At 36.2% G+C, this 20,522-nt stretch overlaps 4 protein-coding genes across 15 annotated transcripts in view; 2 read left to right on the plus strand and 2 right to left on the minus strand.

The window, feature by feature from the left end:
• The window catches only part of LOC129580554 (small conductance calcium-activated potassium channel protein), a 138,657-nt gene that overhangs the window by 30,469 nt on the left and 87,666 nt on the right, over positions 1-20,522 (minus strand). For 6 of the 12 annotated variants that reach the window (XM_055471091.1, XM_055471086.1, XM_055471088.1 and 3 more), the window contains 6 exons: positions 4,813-4,949; positions 2,833-3,067; positions 2,103-2,198; positions 1,794-1,905; positions 1,473-1,677; positions 1,196-1,300 (listed from right to left, as the gene is read on the minus strand). In XM_055471091.1, coding sequence (XP_055327066.1) covers positions 1,196-1,300; positions 1,473-1,677; positions 1,794-1,905; positions 2,103-2,198; positions 2,833-3,067; positions 4,813-4,949 — 890 coding nt within the window. Of the gene's footprint in view, positions 1-1,195; positions 1,301-1,472; positions 1,678-1,793; positions 1,906-2,096; positions 2,199-2,832; positions 3,068-4,812; positions 4,950-20,522 lie in introns of all 12 variants that reach the window. The other 6 variants (XM_055471087.1, XM_055471082.1, XM_055471083.1 and 3 more) reach the window with 1 other exon arrangement.
• On the minus strand, positions 8,590-14,997 carry LOC129580558 (uncharacterized). Its single transcript, XM_055471097.1, has 2 exons — positions 13,490-14,997; positions 8,590-13,352 (listed from the first exon to the last, which is right to left on the minus strand). Exons 1-2 carry the CDS (start codon positions 13,509-13,511, stop codon positions 12,850-12,852), a joined length of 525 nt encoding a protein of 174 aa, XP_055327072.1. The 5' UTR covers positions 13,512-14,997; the 3' UTR covers positions 8,590-12,849.
• LOC129580556 (uncharacterized) lies at positions 13,845-15,079 on the plus strand. Its single transcript, XM_055471095.1, has 4 exons — positions 13,845-13,934; positions 13,990-14,209; positions 14,278-14,822; positions 14,905-15,079. Exons 1-4 carry the CDS (start codon positions 13,845-13,847, stop codon positions 15,016-15,018), a joined length of 969 nt encoding a protein of 322 aa, XP_055327070.1. The 3' UTR covers positions 15,019-15,079.
• LOC129580557 (chromobox protein homolog 5-like) lies at positions 18,769-19,851 on the plus strand. Its single transcript, XM_055471096.1, has 4 exons — positions 18,769-18,927; positions 19,020-19,146; positions 19,210-19,425; positions 19,500-19,851. The coding sequence occupies exons 1-4, from the start codon at positions 18,874-18,876 to the stop codon at positions 19,640-19,642; spliced, it is 540 nt and encodes a 179-aa protein (XP_055327071.1). The 5' UTR covers positions 18,769-18,873; the 3' UTR covers positions 19,643-19,851.

The following is a 20,522-nucleotide window of genomic DNA, read 5'->3' on the forward strand; positions in this document are numbered from 1 at the left end:
ACTAAAAAAGAAGGAGCACTTCAGAATGGTATATGTAAGTAAGTAAGTAAGTGTGTGTGTGAAAATTTTCATAAACTTTGTTGTCGTAGATCGTCTTCCATGTGTATAATGTAAATAAAGAGATTTCCTAAATACATCTACAGAAAATAAAGAGAAAAAAAAAACCATTTCCTATACTCGCTCGTATCAGTTTTTATTTGAGGGTGGTGAATCGGTGTGGAGATTTCTGTATTGAACGTTAGTTTCTTTCATTCATTCATCCGTTAAAAACGAAATTAGTGAATTATGTACATTTCGATTGAATGCGCATGGGAGAGCTTTTGAAATGGATTAGCGACAGAAAGGGAAAACAGAACATGGTGATGACGTCATATTTGATGGAATTTAGTTGTGCGAGAGAAAGGTCGAAGTATTGCGGTGGTTTTTCGCATGATATAATGAAACAAAGAAGAAGAAAAAAAAAAACGTGAGCTGAAATCAATGACGCAAGCAATCAGGATCATTAACATTATTTTTAGTGCTTTAAATAACTAACATTGATGCCGGGCTAATTATAGTGGTTATTAAAGATTTAGCAGCGCAACGCAATTAATTCCCATTTTACGTGCACATCGATTGGAGTCGTGCATTCAATTGGTTGGAGTTAGTGTATTATTATTCAATTTTTACGCTATTCGCACGATTAAATGTGGAAAACAAAAACAAATTGTGATAGTTGAAAACGGCGGGGGTTTAATAGTTGGTTAAATGCTTGCATTTTATTTTATGTGCAAATGGATAAACTTCAGACTGTCAGAAATGCGATTCAAATCCAGATTGATCGATGAAAAGAAACCAGAGCGGATTTTTCTATATTTATGAATCGGTGTTCGTGAAATGTTCGACTCCTTTTATGCTGACATTTGAATGAAATGTGTATTTTGAAGCATTTTTAAAGTACGAATGAAAGAAATTTTGGTTTTTATTTTTCGTCTAAATGAACAGAAAGAATAACGTATACAATTGATGAATATAATTAATTTTGAAAATGAAAAAGAGAAAAATCTATCAAAATAACGTAAACGTTACAACTAAAACAAACTAAAAAGAAGAAAACGGTAACAACGCATGTAAAGAACGCGTTAAATTTGAGCTGATCGATTAGATTAGAGAGGAATGGTGTATAAATTTAAGTTTACGGGAAAATTGTGCTTACCGCTCGCATTGCCGCAACGTCCACGATGCAATTATCCACAGCGAAACCATGAATACGAGCAGCACCGTGCCCGGACAAATTGTCATCAATGTTTTCAGTACAAATCTACAGAGAGAATAGAACGAAAAAGGAAACAACACATACACAAATGCACACGCGATAATTTTAGTCGTGTCCTAAACTTGGAACTCGAACAAATGTCGGACCAGATAGTCAAACAGCTTTTTTTTTTGAAACCAAAACCACGATTCGAAATGAGTGGTAAAGCCGCTCTTACCTGGTGTTAAAGTTGATACGATTTAGAGCGCCTATACTGCGTGACGATGCATCGGTGAATAGTTTCGAATGCAGCAACATGACACGACATATCAGGTACAATCGTAGAAACATTGGCAGCGATAAAGCCACATCGTACGGTACAATTTCACGACCGATTGCCTTATTTTTGTTTGCCAATTTGGTTGTCCACTCGAAATAGTATTCTGTAAATTGAATAATGGTGCGAAATAATCGCATAGAATGCACGCGCACCACACAAATGAATTGATAATTTGCGTTGTTCACGGAGCGAGGGGGTTGAGTTTGCCGAAATACTTACGACCCGGTATGGGATGCACAGCACAGATAGTTAACTCTAGTGTTATTTGACTTATTCGTTGCCATGTCATCGCTATTCGCCAGTCGTCCGCACAATTGTCTATCATGAATAGCTGCGATTTTTGCCGTGTGTGATTTCAATTGTGCGACACCCCGGACATGATTGAAATCGAATCAGGTTTACCGAAGAAGTGGAAGACAAAACACAAAAAATTTGGGCACGTGGTTAATTACGTTAACGATCATCCTATCGAGTGAGTGATAGACAAACACAAAAATACAATGCGATTAAATCGCCACTTACTCTTACCTGAACTTCCAATGCATGATAGGCTACAATCAATCCAAGAAGAATCACAGTCGATACAGAAATCAAGGTTTTTAAGGCTGTTGAATAGAATGATGCCTAAAAATAGAAAACGACAACTGAGTGTGTACCGATACTATCGACATGCGATGAACAAGAATCTCACTCTCGCTCGAGTTTTTCTTCCTAATTAAAATGGGGTCACATTTAATTAACAGTATTTTTCAAAGTTGATGGCGAATGAAGACATTACATTTGAAGAGGGCTTCAAAGTAGCTACACTAATTAGGGTGGAATTTGCGGAATGAATTAAGACACACAACAAAGAGACACGCGGGCTCCAAATCGAAGGTTGCTGCCAAGCAACGTACAAATCAGCTTTTTGTGGTGTCAAGCACGTCGAACTTTACATCGACAAAAATAACAACCGCATCGAAAGAACGCTACAAGAAAACAAATGTTTTCATCCAAAAACAGAGCATAATTGATGTTGCGACGAATACGGTGTGTTGATAACCAGTTTATACTGAATATATTACTACTATATACCAATTTTGGTTACATCAATTAATTTATTGGCCAACGGCTGGTGTGACATGTCCTCCAAGGACCATAATGCCTATACATTACATTGACCCGCTATTGGTGATCTCTCATTTTACTCGGCTTTGATTAAATTGATTTTAATTACCACATCATTAATAACCAAAATATGAAATTATTCTTGACTTACTTTCGTGTATACGCCAGCACTGCTTAATTCATTTTCTATCACCATCACGATAATGCCAAACATTCCCATCACTAATGCATAGTCGCTAATGCGTTTTCGTTTTTCAAATAAAGCTTTTCGTCTGCCCAAGCGATAGCCAACGTTTGGTTTATGTTTTGATATATGACTAGCATTTGATCCACCTGGTGGTTTAATAAGGCCGCCGTGACCACTATGACCACGCTCCTCCATGTACCTACAGATAAAATCGAAAAGAAACCCATAGCATTAAGTAAAATTGTAACACCAAATCACAGCTGCCATTCAATTTGCAGAAAGACAAGAGCAAGAGCTCGTGTTGAATGCGGTGGATGAAACAAGAGTGTCGCTAAAAAGAGAAATGAGTCGAGTCGAATCGAGCCGAGCAATTCAATTTCACTGAGTAAAATGTTTTTGTCTTTAATTTGCTTCCACTAAGGAAAAACTAATTAAAACCGGAGTGTATCTCAAAAGAGGCATGATGTTGGCAGCAAACGTTGAATTGACGGTAGAGAGAAAACCGATAACAAATCAATAAATGTGGTTGATGCAGCTTTAAATTTATATACAAACACACAGAGAGAAGGGACGAGCGTGTGGAGCAAGAAAAGCGCTACAGAAAATGGAATTGAAAACTTTGAATCACAAACTTCAAGCAATTACGTAAAAAACAACGCCATTTATTTTTATTTATTTGCAATCAACTTAGTTGGTTTCGTATGCGGAAAACAACGTATCGACCATGTCCGTCCCACTTCAAACGTCATCCGGTATGATGAACACAGCGACTTATTGGAGACAATATGGAATGTTTGTGGTGAAAATCGATTGCAACTGTAAATCAAGATGAATATCTCAATGCGTGAAGAATGTGTATTTGAACGGGGCGCCAACAGAGGGCAATAATATATTATACGTATGGCTGTTGTTGTTGCTGTCGTCGTCGTCGTCTTCGATGCGTTCGTTTTTTATAAATAATTCCCATTCTATTGATATGCCAAACAGACGAATCCCAAACACGGCTGCACACAACACCGACAACCCAGATAAATGGATTGAAATAAATCCGTTTTCCCGGTATAAACCTGACAAATTTACACAAATTCATGTACTTGGAATTCGACAGTTACGAATTTTGTGAATTGGTAAACCACATCTAAGGCAATAATTTAGATGGCTTAGAAAAAGGCAACCAGTACTACAAACACGGATCGTTGAATTCGATTTCGCCTTAGTTCCTTATCTGTTGTAAAAATCTCATCATAAATATCTAGATTTGGCACTTTTTACCACCTATTCTACATAAAAGAGAGCCCATTTGTCGTCTTTTTTCAACGCTTTGATTCTCACTGAGAATGGATACGTTTCGATGAAAGTTTCCGTTGTGGTGTGTACTGTAATAAATGCCAACAAGAGACAACCGAACTGTGTCACATATTTTATCCGGGATTCACATAGGCAAGTGTTATCACTATGCCAGTTAATTCGGTTAAAATGACAGCGAAAGTATAGAAAATCTGAGAAGAGGAATAAAACGAAACAGAGCAATTCAATGGAGGGATGTTTGTTACGTCGAAGTGGTAACATTTTTGTGGTTTTGTTCGAGATTACTTGCTACTTGAACTAGCTCCGATTCGGTCGTATGCGCCACTGCTATTTCATCAGAGCCCAGCTTTTTGCACTAAATTCCAACAAAATGGTTTTAAAACCCCTATTTACTCGTCTCGGTGAAAATGTATTGTTGCCATTGGAAGGATGGTGATGATGCCGAAGGTGATAAAGGCAGATATGTATCTCAATATTATCTCTAAATTAACTTTCAAAATGCACGCCAACTCTGGAATTCGTTTTGATTCCAAACAACAAATGATTTTCTGCCTTTTATTTGCAATAACTGCGAACTCGGCCATTACCATTTGCTAATGCAATCGGGCAATCAAATTTGAATTAAATTTTTCTTACCTTGGATATTCGGAGTGAACTCCTACTAATGCAATACCGGCTTCTTCGTTGCATACGTTTGATAATTGTTCTCGATTCCCAGTGCAAGGTGTTTTCATCGAGCCAGGAATCGACAATGTTGATACGGGCTTACGGAGCTAAACAAGTGTACGAACAAGAGCGTCCAATATAAAAGGAGGGGAAAAATACAAGAAATCATTACATACAGCTTGTTTCTTGAGTTTTTATTTATTCCTATTCACAACACATAATAATAATTAATTGGCTGTTTAAACAGATCGCATTAATTCTTGCAACTAAGAGTATATGACTTGAGCTAATTGCTTGTTACTAAAATGACACGGATATATAAAAACAGAAATATGCCCATGGTCTTATCTACAACAAATACTTATTTATTTATTCGGATGCAATGTTGGTGATTGTGTTATGCGGGCAATAAAGTAAATGAGGAGTTGTACAGTAATTGGGTTATATTTGTCGCCATTCAATAGAAAACCCATTTGCTGCCAAAAACTCGTCCACATTTCTCAATAAACCAAGTGAAACCAAGGATTGAAGGGGTATGAAAGAATTTCATGCAACTCTACACAGGTCATATTTAGATGCTACATTTAAAAATATTACTTCAATCTTTATCAAGCAAGACTTGCTTTTCATTTGTATCGAAAAATTTTGGCTCTATTTCTGCATTCAGCCGATTTCAAAATTCGAGCTACTTGCCGTATATAGATATCTTTTATAAAATGTTACGCATGCACACCTAAAGTGTAAGTTAATATATAACTACGGTTTATTGATGTTGCTTCACTACTTTATGATGTTTTTATTTCTACTTTAGTTAAAGTGAATGGAATCAAAACTACATAATCCGTTCCATTTGCATGTAATATTTATACTATCATTATAATTTCTGCATTCATGCAATTTTCCACCGAACAGTACTAAAAAAGCGCTTCGAAAGTATTGCAAGAAGATTTGAAAACCAAAAAGCGGGAATAAAGTTGACATTTGCTAAAAAAAAAAATATCTACTTAAAATTGCCAAAAGCAACGTCCTTATCAGCATGTGTGTGCACTGTGCAGAGACTACAAAGTATTCTTGTGAATGTGAAATGTGCAAACTTTTTTTTTTGTTTTGCTTTACTCTTCAGCTTCACAAGGTTCAACAGCGTCACAAAGTTCTTTGCAAATAGTTTGCTGAATGTTTGCTTTTTTGATGATGATGTGTGTGCATTTTTTCATTCACTCTTGAAGTGAATATTTACAAATCTCGTGTACACGTCGACGGCTCACGAACATTCAAAATATTTATTCCTTTTTTTCATCTGCTTCACTCTCATTTTTGTGGAGAGCAAACTTTTAAATTATTCTACATAGATATAGGGAATAACTTTTGTTAAACTCTGTTGTGTTTGTGTGTATGTGTTTAACGTTTGCTATTTTTAAATGATGAATTAAAACTTCCATTAGCTGAAACGAGCGTTCTCATCGAAAGATAGCCAAACACGAAATTTATGGTTTTATATATAGCAAGGCAACCAAAGAGTCTTCAGGTGGTGTGAGAGAGTGTGTTACAACATTTTGATGATTTCTTCTACATGACTTTGATGTGAGAGCACGTCGGTTTTAACGGTTTAATTAAATTCAATGCTCACCGCTCATAACTATTTAAAGATCTTGTTAAAGCCAACTTTGTAATGATGCTGTGTATGTGTGTTGTTGCGTTTTTTGGAGTGTGTGTGTGTGTGTGTGTGTGTGTGGTGTTTTTATGCGTGTAAAGTCTTTTTTTGTTGATTTTAATAATATCCAATGAATTCAAGTGAGCCTTTGAGGAGCCGAAACACAACACATAGCCAACGACGAAAATAGAAAATTGTGAATCGATGGAATGACTAGCGACTGGCACGCTGGCTAAGTTTAAAAACAACATTTTACGATCCGTTAAAAACACATCGTAAACTTAAAATTATTTACTGTACTACCGGCAGCCCATGATTTTCAAGCGGCTATGTTCTTTCCATGCTACCGCTTTAACCGTCGTCCATTGCTTTTAACATATATTGCAACTAATTCATATATTCGGCCGATAAGATATTGAGTACGTATAAAATGGCTTTAGTTTTTATGACTAAAAATAGCATAAATATCCCCGATTTTATCGACAGCTCGTCCATTCATGCGATATTCATTTTTTTGCTCTTTTTTTCTCCCCCATTCCCATCAATATTTCACGAATACTCTACTTTAGTTTGCAAAGTGAATCCCAAATACCTGCTACTTCGTCTGTTTAGGGCTTAAGCCTTGTGTATGTGTGTATGTGCACTGTGCACGATGTTTGTGTTGGAAAGCTACTTGATTTCGATTTTGTTATAAAAACGAATGTTTGTCGTTGCTTCGTTGGCAGCACATTTTCCACTTCATTAGAATCGATTTAGTCGCTTTTGAAATATTTGAATGAGAGTCTCGTTCCAATTTGTCACAAGTTTTTTTTCTCGTTGAATTGTAGACACCGTTTTTTGAAAGCTTCATTGCGACGTTTCGGTGATTCAAAAATCAACTGCTTTTAGTCAATTACCGAAGATTCCAAGATTTTTGTCAAATGAAAATGCGTCAAATTACAAACAGAATATTGGATCAGACGATCCATTCCATTCGAGTCTTTCGGAAGAGTGGATACAAGAACGATAAAGTTGAATAATGTACTAGGATATACAGGATACTTTTTCTTTCTCGGCCATTCTGAATTTATTGAGGTTTTTCAACAGGAAACGAATTCGAGTGCTATTTTCTCGTTTCATCTTCAAAGTGTTCAACACTGTAAAAATACTTTTATTGTGATAGCATGCTAAGTGCAGTGCACTGCACTTAATTAAAAACCACTGCGACAAAAGCACATTACCAGCTTCATTTAATATGGTTCGATTTTGAAGCAGCGAATAAATTTCAATGCATTCACGTTGTGCAACATTTTCTGTCCCATTTGTCTTTCCCACTGTCGACACTAACCACCCGCCGTTTGGTACTATCATTCATTTGAAAGAATGCACCAGTTACTCTTTTGCGACTCGCAATTAATATTTTAAATTATGTATTCGTGCGAGATACATAGTAAATGTTCCAAATGTTTCTCACACACTCAGTATAATTTATCTTCTGAATAGTTCGTACAAACTGTTAAGTTCAACAGTACAGTTAAACGATCTTGTTATGTTGAATACAACAAATTCGTGGATAAAATTGCTCACGTACGTTTGTTTGGTTTGTCAATAAACAGCCGGAAAGAATGGACAAAAGTAATGAAAACGTGATACAAGAGCGGTAATGAAAGGTTTTAGACTTACTGTCGGCTATTGATTCAAAATTGGTGTGGTGATTTTCAACACCAACGTAGCACCAAGCTGCACGTCTTCTTCGGTTATAACTGAACGGTGCTATAGCATCGACAGAACTCGATGAAAACGGTAGATAAAATCGGATATCCACCTTGTTTATTAAGCCTAACAACCAAATGCAGTCGATTGTTTGCCAACTGCAATTACCAGAATGATTGAAACAACTAGGAACTCTCTTCGTCTCTTAGTCGATTTTAATCTAAATTCACTGAAGAAGCAACTCAAACCAGGCTATATGCACTCGCATTCGGTGCCAACTTACAACAATCGTCGAGAACTTTGAATAGTTGATTGTTGTTATGGTTCGACTACTGATTTTCAAGCGAAAAATGCTCTCACACAATGGAGGAAACCATTGTTCGGGATAAAGTTTTTTCCACTTGTTTTTTCGTTTTTTCTTTTTCGAAATTGTTTTCGGCAGACTATAAGCAATGAAAATGTTCCGATTAAACCACATAGTTTGGACTTTTAATGGAAATTCCAATGACACATCTGTCGTTATCATAACTTAAATCCGAATGTTGGTTTGCAGTCGAAAAAGCTAAACCACTTGAAAAATGCAGCTACTCGTTGTAGATGATCTAATGATGAGGACCTATGCGATGTCAACTGCAGGTTGTTCGATGTCAATTCTCATAGCTTTTGCGGAGATTTCTTTTGGGCATAAAGTATTTTCCCATGTTTTTGCTATCTGATTCCGTCGCATTTACATGCACAATTTTCGACAAATTATTCTGTTCAAACTGTACGATATGCGACATTTTCGAAAACATGACCAAACGACAATCATTATAAATATAAATCTCCTACATATGACTTGTTCAACAACGGAACCATACTCTCCCAATTGAAAAGTTTGCAGCTGAATTAAATGTCAAACCAAACTTGAATATTTGCATAGACAACGAAAATCGTCGTTTATTTCATGACGGAAGGTGGACACAAAATTCGAAGCGAATTAACTAATTGGATCTAATTGGAAGTGATTATTGAAAACTTGACGATTTTGGAGCCTTCGAATGGAATTGTTGAGTCCGTTTTCGTATGTTCAAAAGCACAATAGCAAATCTATATTTACATGGTTATTCGTAGTACTACAGTTGTGCCGACCGCTTTTATATTTCTATTTCGAAGCCAAAATTTGAACCGTTCAGGTTTAATTGTATCCGTCATTCATTCGAAATAAGCTAAAAATACCACAAGCTGTTGTTTGGTTTTCAGAATATTTGAAAACTCGCGACGATTGACATTCATAAGTATATAATATCCGTAGTAAGGTTGCTGCAGCCCGGCCATAAAATGAAAATATGAATGGTTTAATTAGTGGTGATACGCACTTCAATCAAATTGAACCGAAACATGCGTACACACTGGAATTCGTTACATGAGAGACTTTATATATTCACGTTCAGTACTCGCTCTCGGGGGATGATGAAGAGCTTTCAAATGTGGTGAACAAGTAAATAAACAATCATACAACCGTTGCCTGTAACATTTGACTAAGTCTTGACCGTTTGATGCAGGCAACCAGCCAGCCAGCCAACGAACCATCATCATTTCGTTCGAAATTGTTTCGACCGACGCGTATGGAAAAATCCAAGCGTAACATGATGAGCGCAATGCGAATAGAGAACGGGTTGTTATGGTGAAATGAAAATTGAATCGTATTATATAGATGCTTCAGCATTTCAACATCTTCCTGTACAGTTCCAGAACCAACTACCCAAAAACCACAATAATCAATGGTGTATTCTAAGCTCAAAATACAATCCAACCACATACACACTTCCTCGTACGTGGAAATTATGATGACGGTGAAGTTGTGCTTGTTTTAATGTGTTGCGTGTTTCTCCCGACCGGATAACAAAAATTACGATGACAAAGCTACTGCCCTGATATATTTAATGTATTTGGAGCGGACGGTTTCTGTTTACCATTTTTGCATGTATTGAGGAAAAACGAAGAGAAAAAGATATGGCCGCACATTGGAAGCGTGTGCTCTGGACAATAAAAGGACACAAAATTGCATGTTATCAGAACACAAACAGTTCGAAAAAAAAGTAAATGAGAATGAACAAACAAACGCAGCCCAAAACAGAAATGAACAAAATGTACATGTTTAATGCTAAAATCTAACATGTACGCACATAAACAACAATGTTGTGTTGACTTTCTATCTCTGTGTGAGACACACAGGGTGTTCATAGAGATGTTAGTGGCAATTGTGTGTATGTGGTTGCTAACTAAAATTCCATTGAAAATTAGTTATCCAAAGTGTAAATTCACTTGAACACATGAACTTAACTAAATTCACATTATGGCTACGATAGAATTCATTGATTGGTAACCACTCAAATTCGTTAGTTACTATACGGAAAACTGTAAAGATAAAGTTTCAAAGTGGCAAAATGCTCAACAAAAAACACATATACATATATAACGATAGAAGAGACACTCTTTCAATTAAGTATCCTATTCAGTTGCAAACAATCAGTTGGTGCAACATCCTGTGTATGTGTGTGTATGAAAATTTCGTCGAATGTTCTACATTCGGTGAGTGGTGGCGATGCAAGGCGCACAATATGAGGTGGAGGGATGTAAATGTGAAAATTAAACTTTATATGTTGACCTATTAAGCGGGCCGTATGAAATGTCATGTATTGAATTATGGAATCTACGTATTTAGTTCCGTTCAGTTCTTTTTTTTTTCAAAAGCTCCTGTACCCTCAATTTTTCTTCATAATTCGCAAGGCAAAATCAGATATATTTTTTCATAATGTCGTTACTACCACCAGATTTAGCGTTAGCTATTATTTATGTGCTACAAGCTTGGCTTTAAGTCTTCGCCGGATGGCTCATATGTATGTGTGTGTTTGTGTGTGTGCTGCGTCCGTTCGTATTTGTTCACTCATTCCGACGATATTTCCCGTTTTTCGCCAGTGTTTTTGTCATGTTATGACGACATTCGACGCCAACGACAATTTGTGAATGCATTGCAAATTACATATTTTAATCCATGTCTCCATTTGTACGAACACTGCCCATATGTGTAAGTGAGTTTGCGCTACACTGTTTCGGCTCGGCAAAAATCTAATATTAATATGCTCTGCTTAATGTCGCGCTGTGTATATGACCATATCGATGACACTAACATGAGTATATCTTTCGTTTTCCATGTGTGATCATATCATTTTCGTTTGGGGTAAGCGAATGAATTCTTCGTGTGTGCTTTTTTTCTGCTCACTCGTTCGGCGTTTGTCGTTTTTCAACGCGACAACGATGGGTGTGTGTGCGTCACTGTTGGCGCGAGAACTGAACATATTTCCTAAGCGGAATCGAAATCGCTTTCGTTGGTTTATCTCAGCATTGGAAATGAGTTGTACTTTTTTTTTTGTTTGGCTTGGATCGTGTTTAACTAATTCTTTACTCCAAAATTTATTGGATGACATGGTTGAAGCTGTAGAGAGTGCGCATGCTGTACTCAAAATGATATATTACAATGTTGTGGGCAAAGGGATATTGCAACTTTTTTGACCAGAAAAAACGCCATCATACGTCGTGCCCTTGAAGCTTCTTATATACATCTATCTGTGATGAATGCTATAAATATTTTTTTGGAAAAAATCAACAAATTGACAAAAGAAAAATGAATTCTTAGTAAAATTGTCTTTTGTTATTATATTGGTTGGCTGCTTCATTTTTTTTTCACCCATGAATTTATTAAATGTTGTGTTCTTATATTTTTGTTCATGAAATTGGTTTGAACCGCTTAGATAGAAATGTTTAATGTATCGAGCTTCACTGTGGTGAGTTTTATATGTGTCAATGTCATTTGCAGTTTCCAGTCGTTGTTTTGACAGGCGCAATAAAGGCTATCCAACTGCTCATAATCGATTCGGACAAAAATTACTGGGCGAATTATTATTGAATCAGATTGATTGCATTTCTCTGTTTGATTTTAATTAGTCCTCCATTGAAATGCAATATTCGTTTATGTGACTCACTGAACTGACAAAATGAAGCCCAATATGTCGTTGTGATACACCGAATTCAAATCCGTACTATACGGATTCAAGGCATTGGTCGTGTGTGTAGAATACTTCGCCCTGGTATATGCTCGTGAATAAGCAGTTGGGCTGGCTTGTTATTCACTCTAAATGTACCAACATTCTGACCCAAGGACAAAAGATCATTTTTGAAAATATTCAGTAATCAAGTTGTTTTGTCTGATTATTAAAATTGAATCGGTTTCTACGTAACAAAAGATAATTGATCGAAAACTGTAATTATTTGAAAAAAAAATTGTAATAAATATAGCCAATGAAAGACAAAGGTCAAAAAACCGTTTGCATTTATTTAAGAAATGTCTCTGAAATAATGTAACGCAAGAGCTCAACTATGAGCGATAAATGTTTATTCATATAATAAATTTTGGCTTGCAAGCAATAATACCGCTGAAAAAATCACAAAGAAGAAATTTCTTCAAGAAACACTAATCAGATTTTGGTGCTTCTATCTTATTTTACAAAGAAAAAAATGTCATTTGGCTAAGACTATCATCGATAATTTAAAAAAAAATCAGTCATTTTCAATGAAATTTCGGTGAGTATGCGCAATGGTAGTGTGAGTATGATTTGAACTAGTTATTTCGTGGGGTCATGTGGGATATTTTCCTTCTCCGCGTCCGTCTTCTCCTTGGCTCCGTCTGTGTTTCCATCAGATGGTTTTTCAATGGATTGACTTGGCAATTCGACTGGTTCAGTCAGATTAGTTTCAGTCGGCAACGGTTGCAGCGGCAAAGACAGCGACAGCTGCGGCAGTGATTTGCTTCGCAGAGTTCTTTTGAGACCAATCATTGTAAATGGTTTATCTTTTGGCTTTTTGAGAATGGATTTTGGAACTGCGAAGTTGCGTTCCGATCGAGCAACAGTTCCTACAGACGAAACGGACGCCACCGACTCTGAATCTGAAATATCATCCGGCGTTCCGAGACTTCGAAAAGACGCATACCGTCGCAATCGTGGCTGGCGAACTGGTTTTGGTCGCAATAAAACCACTGTGTCGTAAACGGTTCGTCGATCGATCACCACCCGGGCATTGATATTCATGCCGGCCAATTGAATCATGCGCATTTTTCGGCGTGTCACTATGCGAAAAATTTGAAATAAATTAAAAACAGGTTGAAACATTGATTAAAACTATCTATCATTGAGTTCAGGTTCGCTTGCAAGCGAAAAATTGGAATTGAAAAAAAAACATGTATTCATTTAACATTTTACTTACCAATTTGGTCTTGGTATTCCATTTTCACAGATGTTTTCTTTGTTTTTCTTATATGATATTTTTTTTAAATTTTTAGTCACTATACAATTCTTTTTTCGGAATTCGTGTGCTATTCGATGTTTCATATGGATTTGTGCACTGTCATAGTCAGTCATAGTGGACGAAAGTGATTGCTCTCTGTAAACGTCAACCAATCGGTTCGTGGTGAAATTCGTACTTATTATTCACCACTTTTTGGCTGTCAGTTTTGAATGGTTTAGTTTGGCTTTATTGTGTAAACTGATGTAAACAAAAAACAAACACATTTTGTTTTAATATCATTTGATATTCTCGGTTTTGTGAAACTTGTTTGCATATGAAAATGGATTCAATTCCCAACCAAGAGACGATTGATACAGTGGACCCCCAAATTGACGGTTCCGATCAATCTCCAAATCCAATAGAGGTAATGTGTGGATCATTTTATGTTCCTAACTCTTGCTGCAACACAATTTCAATAGTTTCAGTGTGACATATGTAAAATCAAAGTGGTTTCGAAATGGGATCTTGATCGACACAAACTCCTCCACAATGCTCTGGTGGATCGGTATATCTGCCCGTACCCACGGTGCAAACAAACTTGTGCAAATAAAACAAACTTGAGAATACACTATGAACGTAAACATAAGCGTGTCTTGAACCCAAATCGCCGTCTGCAAACTGTCAAAGAACCGAGCAAATGTAAGTAATTTGGTGCCACTAAAATGTTCTCTGTTGTTGTTACAAAATTGTTAAATGCATTGTTCCAGACCCATACCGAATGGATCAAACGTTTGGTCAGGTAAACGAAGATCGTACCGACGACGATGGCAATCAGCATTTTGTTGTCGAAGAGCAGCAACTGCAAGTAAACGAAGATCGTACCGACGACGATGGCAATCAATATTTTGTTCCCGTAGAGGAGCAACGGCAGGTAAACGAACATCATACCGACGACGATGGCAATCAATATTTTGTTGTCGAAGAGCAGCAACGGCAGGAAAACGAACATCATACCGACGACGATGGCAATCCATATTTGGTTGTCGAAGAGGAGCAACGAGAGGTCGAGCACTTCAACAATGACGACTTGATCAATGAGGTCGAAATTGAGGAAGCAGACCCATCGCATACTGGAGACGATGTTTATGCCCACAATATCGGTTTGGTGCTCCATTCTTTAGAGTCTTCTGAAACTGCAACCTCTTGGGATCTCGCGTCTTCATTAGATTCCACTAATGAATCACTTGACGAAAATCGTAAGAGTGAGGCCGTTGAAGACAAAGCCGATGCAAAACAGTTGGTTGCTGCACAAGTAAACGAAAAAATATATACATATGCATATATAACATAGCTGTTGAATGTAAACCATATTCATTGTTTTGTATCATTATTAGGAAACGCCGATGATCGAAGAAAATGCTTCACGTCCACGTCGTTCAAAAAGACGCATTATAAAGACTGAGACTGAGGACAATGATGAGAGCAGTCGAAAACGACGTCGAACTTGAACAGAAGTGAACATCTTTTGAATTTCGACATTTGTCAATCAATTAAATCACTAATGACAAAATACACGACCAGACAAATTTTTGTTTAAAAATAATTCAAAGTCAATGTTATTATATAAATGATGTTTAAATAAACAAAGGCAATGAAAAAATTGTCGACCAAATATTTTTTCTATTTCTTTCTATTCATAATAATAATTCCTAAATAAAATATAGTTGATTAAAATAATCACTAATGGTTTTTTTGTTGACTCGAATCTCTCAATAGCGATCAGTCGTATTTACTCAGTATAAATCAGTTCAATTGCTCTTATGTTCAAATTTTTGAACATATGTATTTTTCGCTTGCAAGCGAAAATTGAATTATTCGATATTAAGCCGTGCTTAAACTATTAAATTCAATTTATGGGCGCACTTATTCAAAAACAATTTGAATTTCGCGGATCTTGACATATTTATACAATCAATAGTAATTGACAGTTAGTCAGAATACGTTAGAACACGTATTTCGTCATATTTCATGCGAAACTTTGTTCGAGTCAGCCATATTTGAGCTACTGTTGCACTTTCCGGAGATTTACGATATTTTCTCATTTTATTTTTTTTTAAACAAGAAATAATTACAATTTAATTAAAAAATATATTGTTTATACGTGACATCATGCCACGAAGAAGATTTTGCTGTGTTGAAACTTGCGAAAATGTTCGTGGAACTGAAGATAAAAATACACACATGTTTAGGTAAAAATACACCGATAAAAAACGCAATCGATTCCTTTATTTGGAAAATAATTTTTATTTTTAATAAATATAAGTGTCGTTCCGCATACTATATTGAGCGATATGCGCAAATGATTTTTGTTCAATGTTTAGCCCGTTCGTTTTGGCCACATAACACACACGTGAATCGTGAATACAGAATTCATATGAAATGCATTTTTATTTCGGTTCGCAATCAGGTTTCCGCACGATGAACGTCTGAAAAAACAATGGATTGATGCCATTACTTCAGCTAATGGCAAATATACTCCCCCAACTGGTTTTGTGTGCTTTGAGCACTTTCTTCCGGAGTGTATTCGAATTGAAAAGAAAGGCAGAGCTAAATTAGATGTAAATACCATTCCGACAGAGTTTTGGGTGGACTGCATCCCAATTGAGGAAAGTGTGGATGATGATCTCGAAGAAAATGTTACTAACAATGATACAAACACTGGAGATAACGCATCGATGAAACAAAAACTCGGTTTTGAAATGGAGCAAATCCAGTTGAAAAATGAAATAGAGCGACTGACAATTGTCAACAATGAACAATATAATGAAATAGCCAATTTGAAAAATGCTCTCAATGTCGAAAAAAAAAATTATGAAGAAAACATGAAAAAATTAGAAAAAGAGTTGTCAGTGGCCAAAACTTCACCAGACTTCATCCAAGTAAGTTTTTACCATTATCTTTTTTTGAAAAATTCTTTCGCTTGCAAGCGATTTTTTTGGTAAGTGATAATTTCGAAATTATTTTTCCCGATTTTTCATAATTGTGAATTTAAGGATGGTAGAATGCGACAACTCATTCATTGCTTTCTGAATGGTGTTGGACATAGAGAAAAATATCCTGAAGCTGTTCGTGATTTCTGCTTGAATATTCATCACTTAAGCGTTCGAGCGTATGAATCATTACGAACTTATTTTAAATACAAACTACCACATACATCTACCATCAAGGCTTGGTACGCCAACTCAGATTTGAATTGTAAGCCCGGTATCAGCGAAAAATGTTTGGACATTCTGAAACGAAGAGCGGAAGAACTGAAAACTGCTGGGCAAGAATTGATTGTTTCCGTGCTCTTTGACGAAATACATTTAAGAAAAATGTTTCAGTGGTGTAACAGCAGTAGAACAATGTACGGGTATCCCACATATGGATCGGAATTCTGCGAAAAAAGCGATGACGAAGAGTTAGCCGCCACACAAGCAATAGTATTTATGGTTAGTGGTATCAATGAACGCATTCAGCTTCCAATTGCGTATCATTTTATAAAATCATTGAAAGCAGAGCCGAGATTAGATTTAGTTACAAAAGTTATTGATTCCTTAATCGCAATCAATGTGAAGGTTATAAGCCTAGGTTTTGATGGGTTAAGCTCAAACCGAAAAATGTGCCGGTTACTAGGAGCCAATTTGAACATTTTTTCGCCCAATTTCCAACCATATTTCATTGCTTCAAACGGGGAAAAAATCAGAATACTATTTGACACTTGTCACATGGAAAAAATCGTGCGAGGTGTACTTGGCACTTACGAAGTGATTTATAGTGAAGACGAGAAAATTGAATGGAAATTCTATGAACGGCTTTTAAAGTACAATAAACAAGGATTTGGATTAACGCACAAATTGACAAAGGATCATATTCAGTGGCAAAACCGAAGGATGAACGTAAAATTGGCCGTACAAGTTTTTAGCAAATCGACGGCAGATTCCATTGAATTTTTACTCAATAAAGGATTTGAAGATTTCAGAGGTGCCCAGCCAACTATTACCTTAACACGACAGTTCAACGATTTATTTGATATCTTCAATTCAAAGTCTGATCAACACCGAAACCCAATGAAACGTCCGTTATGCAAAGAAAATAAAAATAAATTTTTTGCTCTTTTCAATTCGGCCATTGAAAGTATAAAAAAATACAAGATCATCAAAGATGGGGAAGTAAAAACTTTGGCCACATCATCAGTTGGATTCAAAGGATTTATTGTTAACATGTATTCCCTGATGTCAATTTATGAAGAATACATCGAAGACAAGGGTTTATTAACATCGATACCAACATACCACCTAAGCCAAGACCCGCTCGAAATTTTTTTTGGTAAAATTCGCACGTTCGGTATTGCGAACACGAATCCGTCATGCGAACAATTCCAGTCCGCATACCGCAAACTTTTGGTATATAATACGGTTTGCACCTCCAAAAAAGCCAATGTTTACAATTATGAATTTTTGTCAAAGCCATTTAGTACCATTTCACACATTTCTTCATCACGGAGAGCATTTCTGAAATCTTCCGAATTGAACGAAGAATTTGTCCCAGTACCGGAAGACCTAGAAAAGGTACATCGAAAGTTGGCCGAAATCGAACAGCAAGAAAATTGTTCATTTATAGATTTTCAAATTAGTGATATTTCCACCGCCTACATAGCCAAACTAATAGAGAATCGCATCTCTCGTCCCGATCGAATGTATTGCGACGTGTGTGCAAATGTCTTTAAAAAAGAGGAAAAATTACATCGCATCTTGTCCAATTCAGAATACAGTAGTCCTTGTATAAGCACATATAACATATGCAAAGAGGTGGAGAGATTTTTAAGGATTGAGCTGATAAGAGGTGACGTGAACTTCAATGTACTCTATTATACTATTCTTCAGGAAATAGACATCGACAATTTATTCAATGGAACTGATTTTCATCACCAACCTGATCACAAAATCTGTTTAATTCGTGCAATCATCGACGCTTATATTCAAATAAAAGGAACATATATCGCCAAGAAGGAAACGTCTACGATTCATAAAAAAAAATATCGGCATCAATTGAACAAAATAATTCATTTTTATGGACAATAATACTGAATATTTCAAACAATTTCAAATCATTCAAATATATTCAAACAACATTTGAGCTTCAAATTCACCACCACATAGTTAGCGGTTCAACCGGTATTTTTTTTTTCATTACTCTGTGACATTTCTCCGCACCACAGTCGAAGCTGAACGAAGCAGAACATTGGACGAAAAGCAGTAGCTAGATCAATATCATCGATATCATATTTTGAAAATAAAGAACGAAAAAGACCAAAATCAAAAATGGATATCTGCGAAGTCCAGAAAATCATCAATAAACGTCATCAAAATGGAAAGGTAAGTGATTTTTTTAATGCTTTTTTATTGAATTTTGTTCACTCTAACCTTAAAATATGCAAATCATGACAATATGATTTTTCATCCGAAAGATGCATTTTTTGATAAAGTGGGATGGATATTCACATGCTCACAACTCATGGGAGCCGGAAGAAAATCTGGTAGACTGCGCAGAAGCCCTGTCCGAGTTTGAACGGAAAAATGCGACACGCATTCTAAGTGAGTTTTTTTTACAATGAAATTTCTCTTGCAAGCGAACCAATCATTTATATTAAATTCCAGGCGCCGGACAGAATCAAAACAGCGACATTCATTATTTGGTCGAACTGAAGTCGGAATTGAAGACTGAACTGGTTTCGGCCGATCGCGTCGCTGTTCTTTGGCCGGATCATCTGGTTTCATTCTTGGAAGAGCGAATTGTTTGGCGTCGGCGTGTCGATTTTGACAGCACAAGTCCAGTTGAAAATCAACCAGTCGGACAAGCAAGAAGAATTACATGTATGTTAAATTCAAACATATGTTTTTAATTTTAATAAATTTGTTTATGTTTTTTTCTACTTTTTCAATCCCAGATGTGACGAATGTGGGCTCCACGCTGCTCTACTGGGTCGAATATGATGATGGCTCACAGTTTGTGTCAGCAAAAGAGGCTCGAAAGAAGTATAGCAACTTGATTATCGAATACCTCCAGCCTCATTTGCTTGTCGTGGATTAATGGCAACAGATTATCGAAACGGATACAATGTGCCAGTTCCGAACAAGTTTCATTTTTTTGTTAAAAGAATTTTCGCTTGCAAGCGAAACAAGCAAACAAAAAAAACGAAATCAAAACTCAAGTGCCCAGAAAAATTTATTCTAATTACGTTTAAGATATTCTCATAAACCGATGAAATCAGATGAAATATTTGAAATTAATAAATTGAACAAAAAAAAAGTTATTTCTCTAGTTGTTTGTTGAACGATGAATAACCCATTAATTGCCGCTGATCGGAAATCTGACCAGTCAATTTTTCGAATTGAGCTCATAACTTTTCATGAAAACATATTTTGGTATTGGTTTGATAAGAAGAAATTTTCTTGACTTTGTAGCTTTCATTATATGCCTATTTACATTTAATTTAATAAAATGTTTAACTTGAAAACCCTGTCTGAAAAAAACCTTCAAATTTGGCTGGCAGTTAATGGGTTAAAACAACTGACTAGAACTGTCAGTTTGTTGCGGTTTGCTGTGGTGAAATTGAATCGGTACAAATACGTAGAATCCATAAAGAAGTATAACACAAGGCGTTTTTTCGGTCGTTGTAATACCCCTATGGTTGTGGGTCTGCCATTAAATTAATGATTTATTAGAACAATTTTGAAATATAAGCAGCAACTATGGCCGAGAATCCAGAACTCGTTGTCGCAACTATTCTTCAATTTTTGATGTGCGCGCTTGAAAACATGTCTTCACTTTTATTCCTTGTATAAATTAATATGGGCGGCGCACCAATGTTGAGTTCGGATAAATATCCTGCACATGGTATAGATTCGATTACTTAGTTTCATTGCCTTTTGAATGCTCGAATATGATTCAATGGTATTCCCTTTCCGAC

The sequence above is a fragment of the Sitodiplosis mosellana genome, unplaced genomic scaffold (genome assembly GCF_009176505.1).
Source record: "Sitodiplosis mosellana isolate CC-2019 unplaced genomic scaffold, AAFC_SMos_1.0 Smas_scaffold_1, whole genome shotgun sequence".
Classification (NCBI taxonomy): Eukaryota; Metazoa; Arthropoda; class Insecta; order Diptera; family Cecidomyiidae; genus Sitodiplosis; species Sitodiplosis mosellana.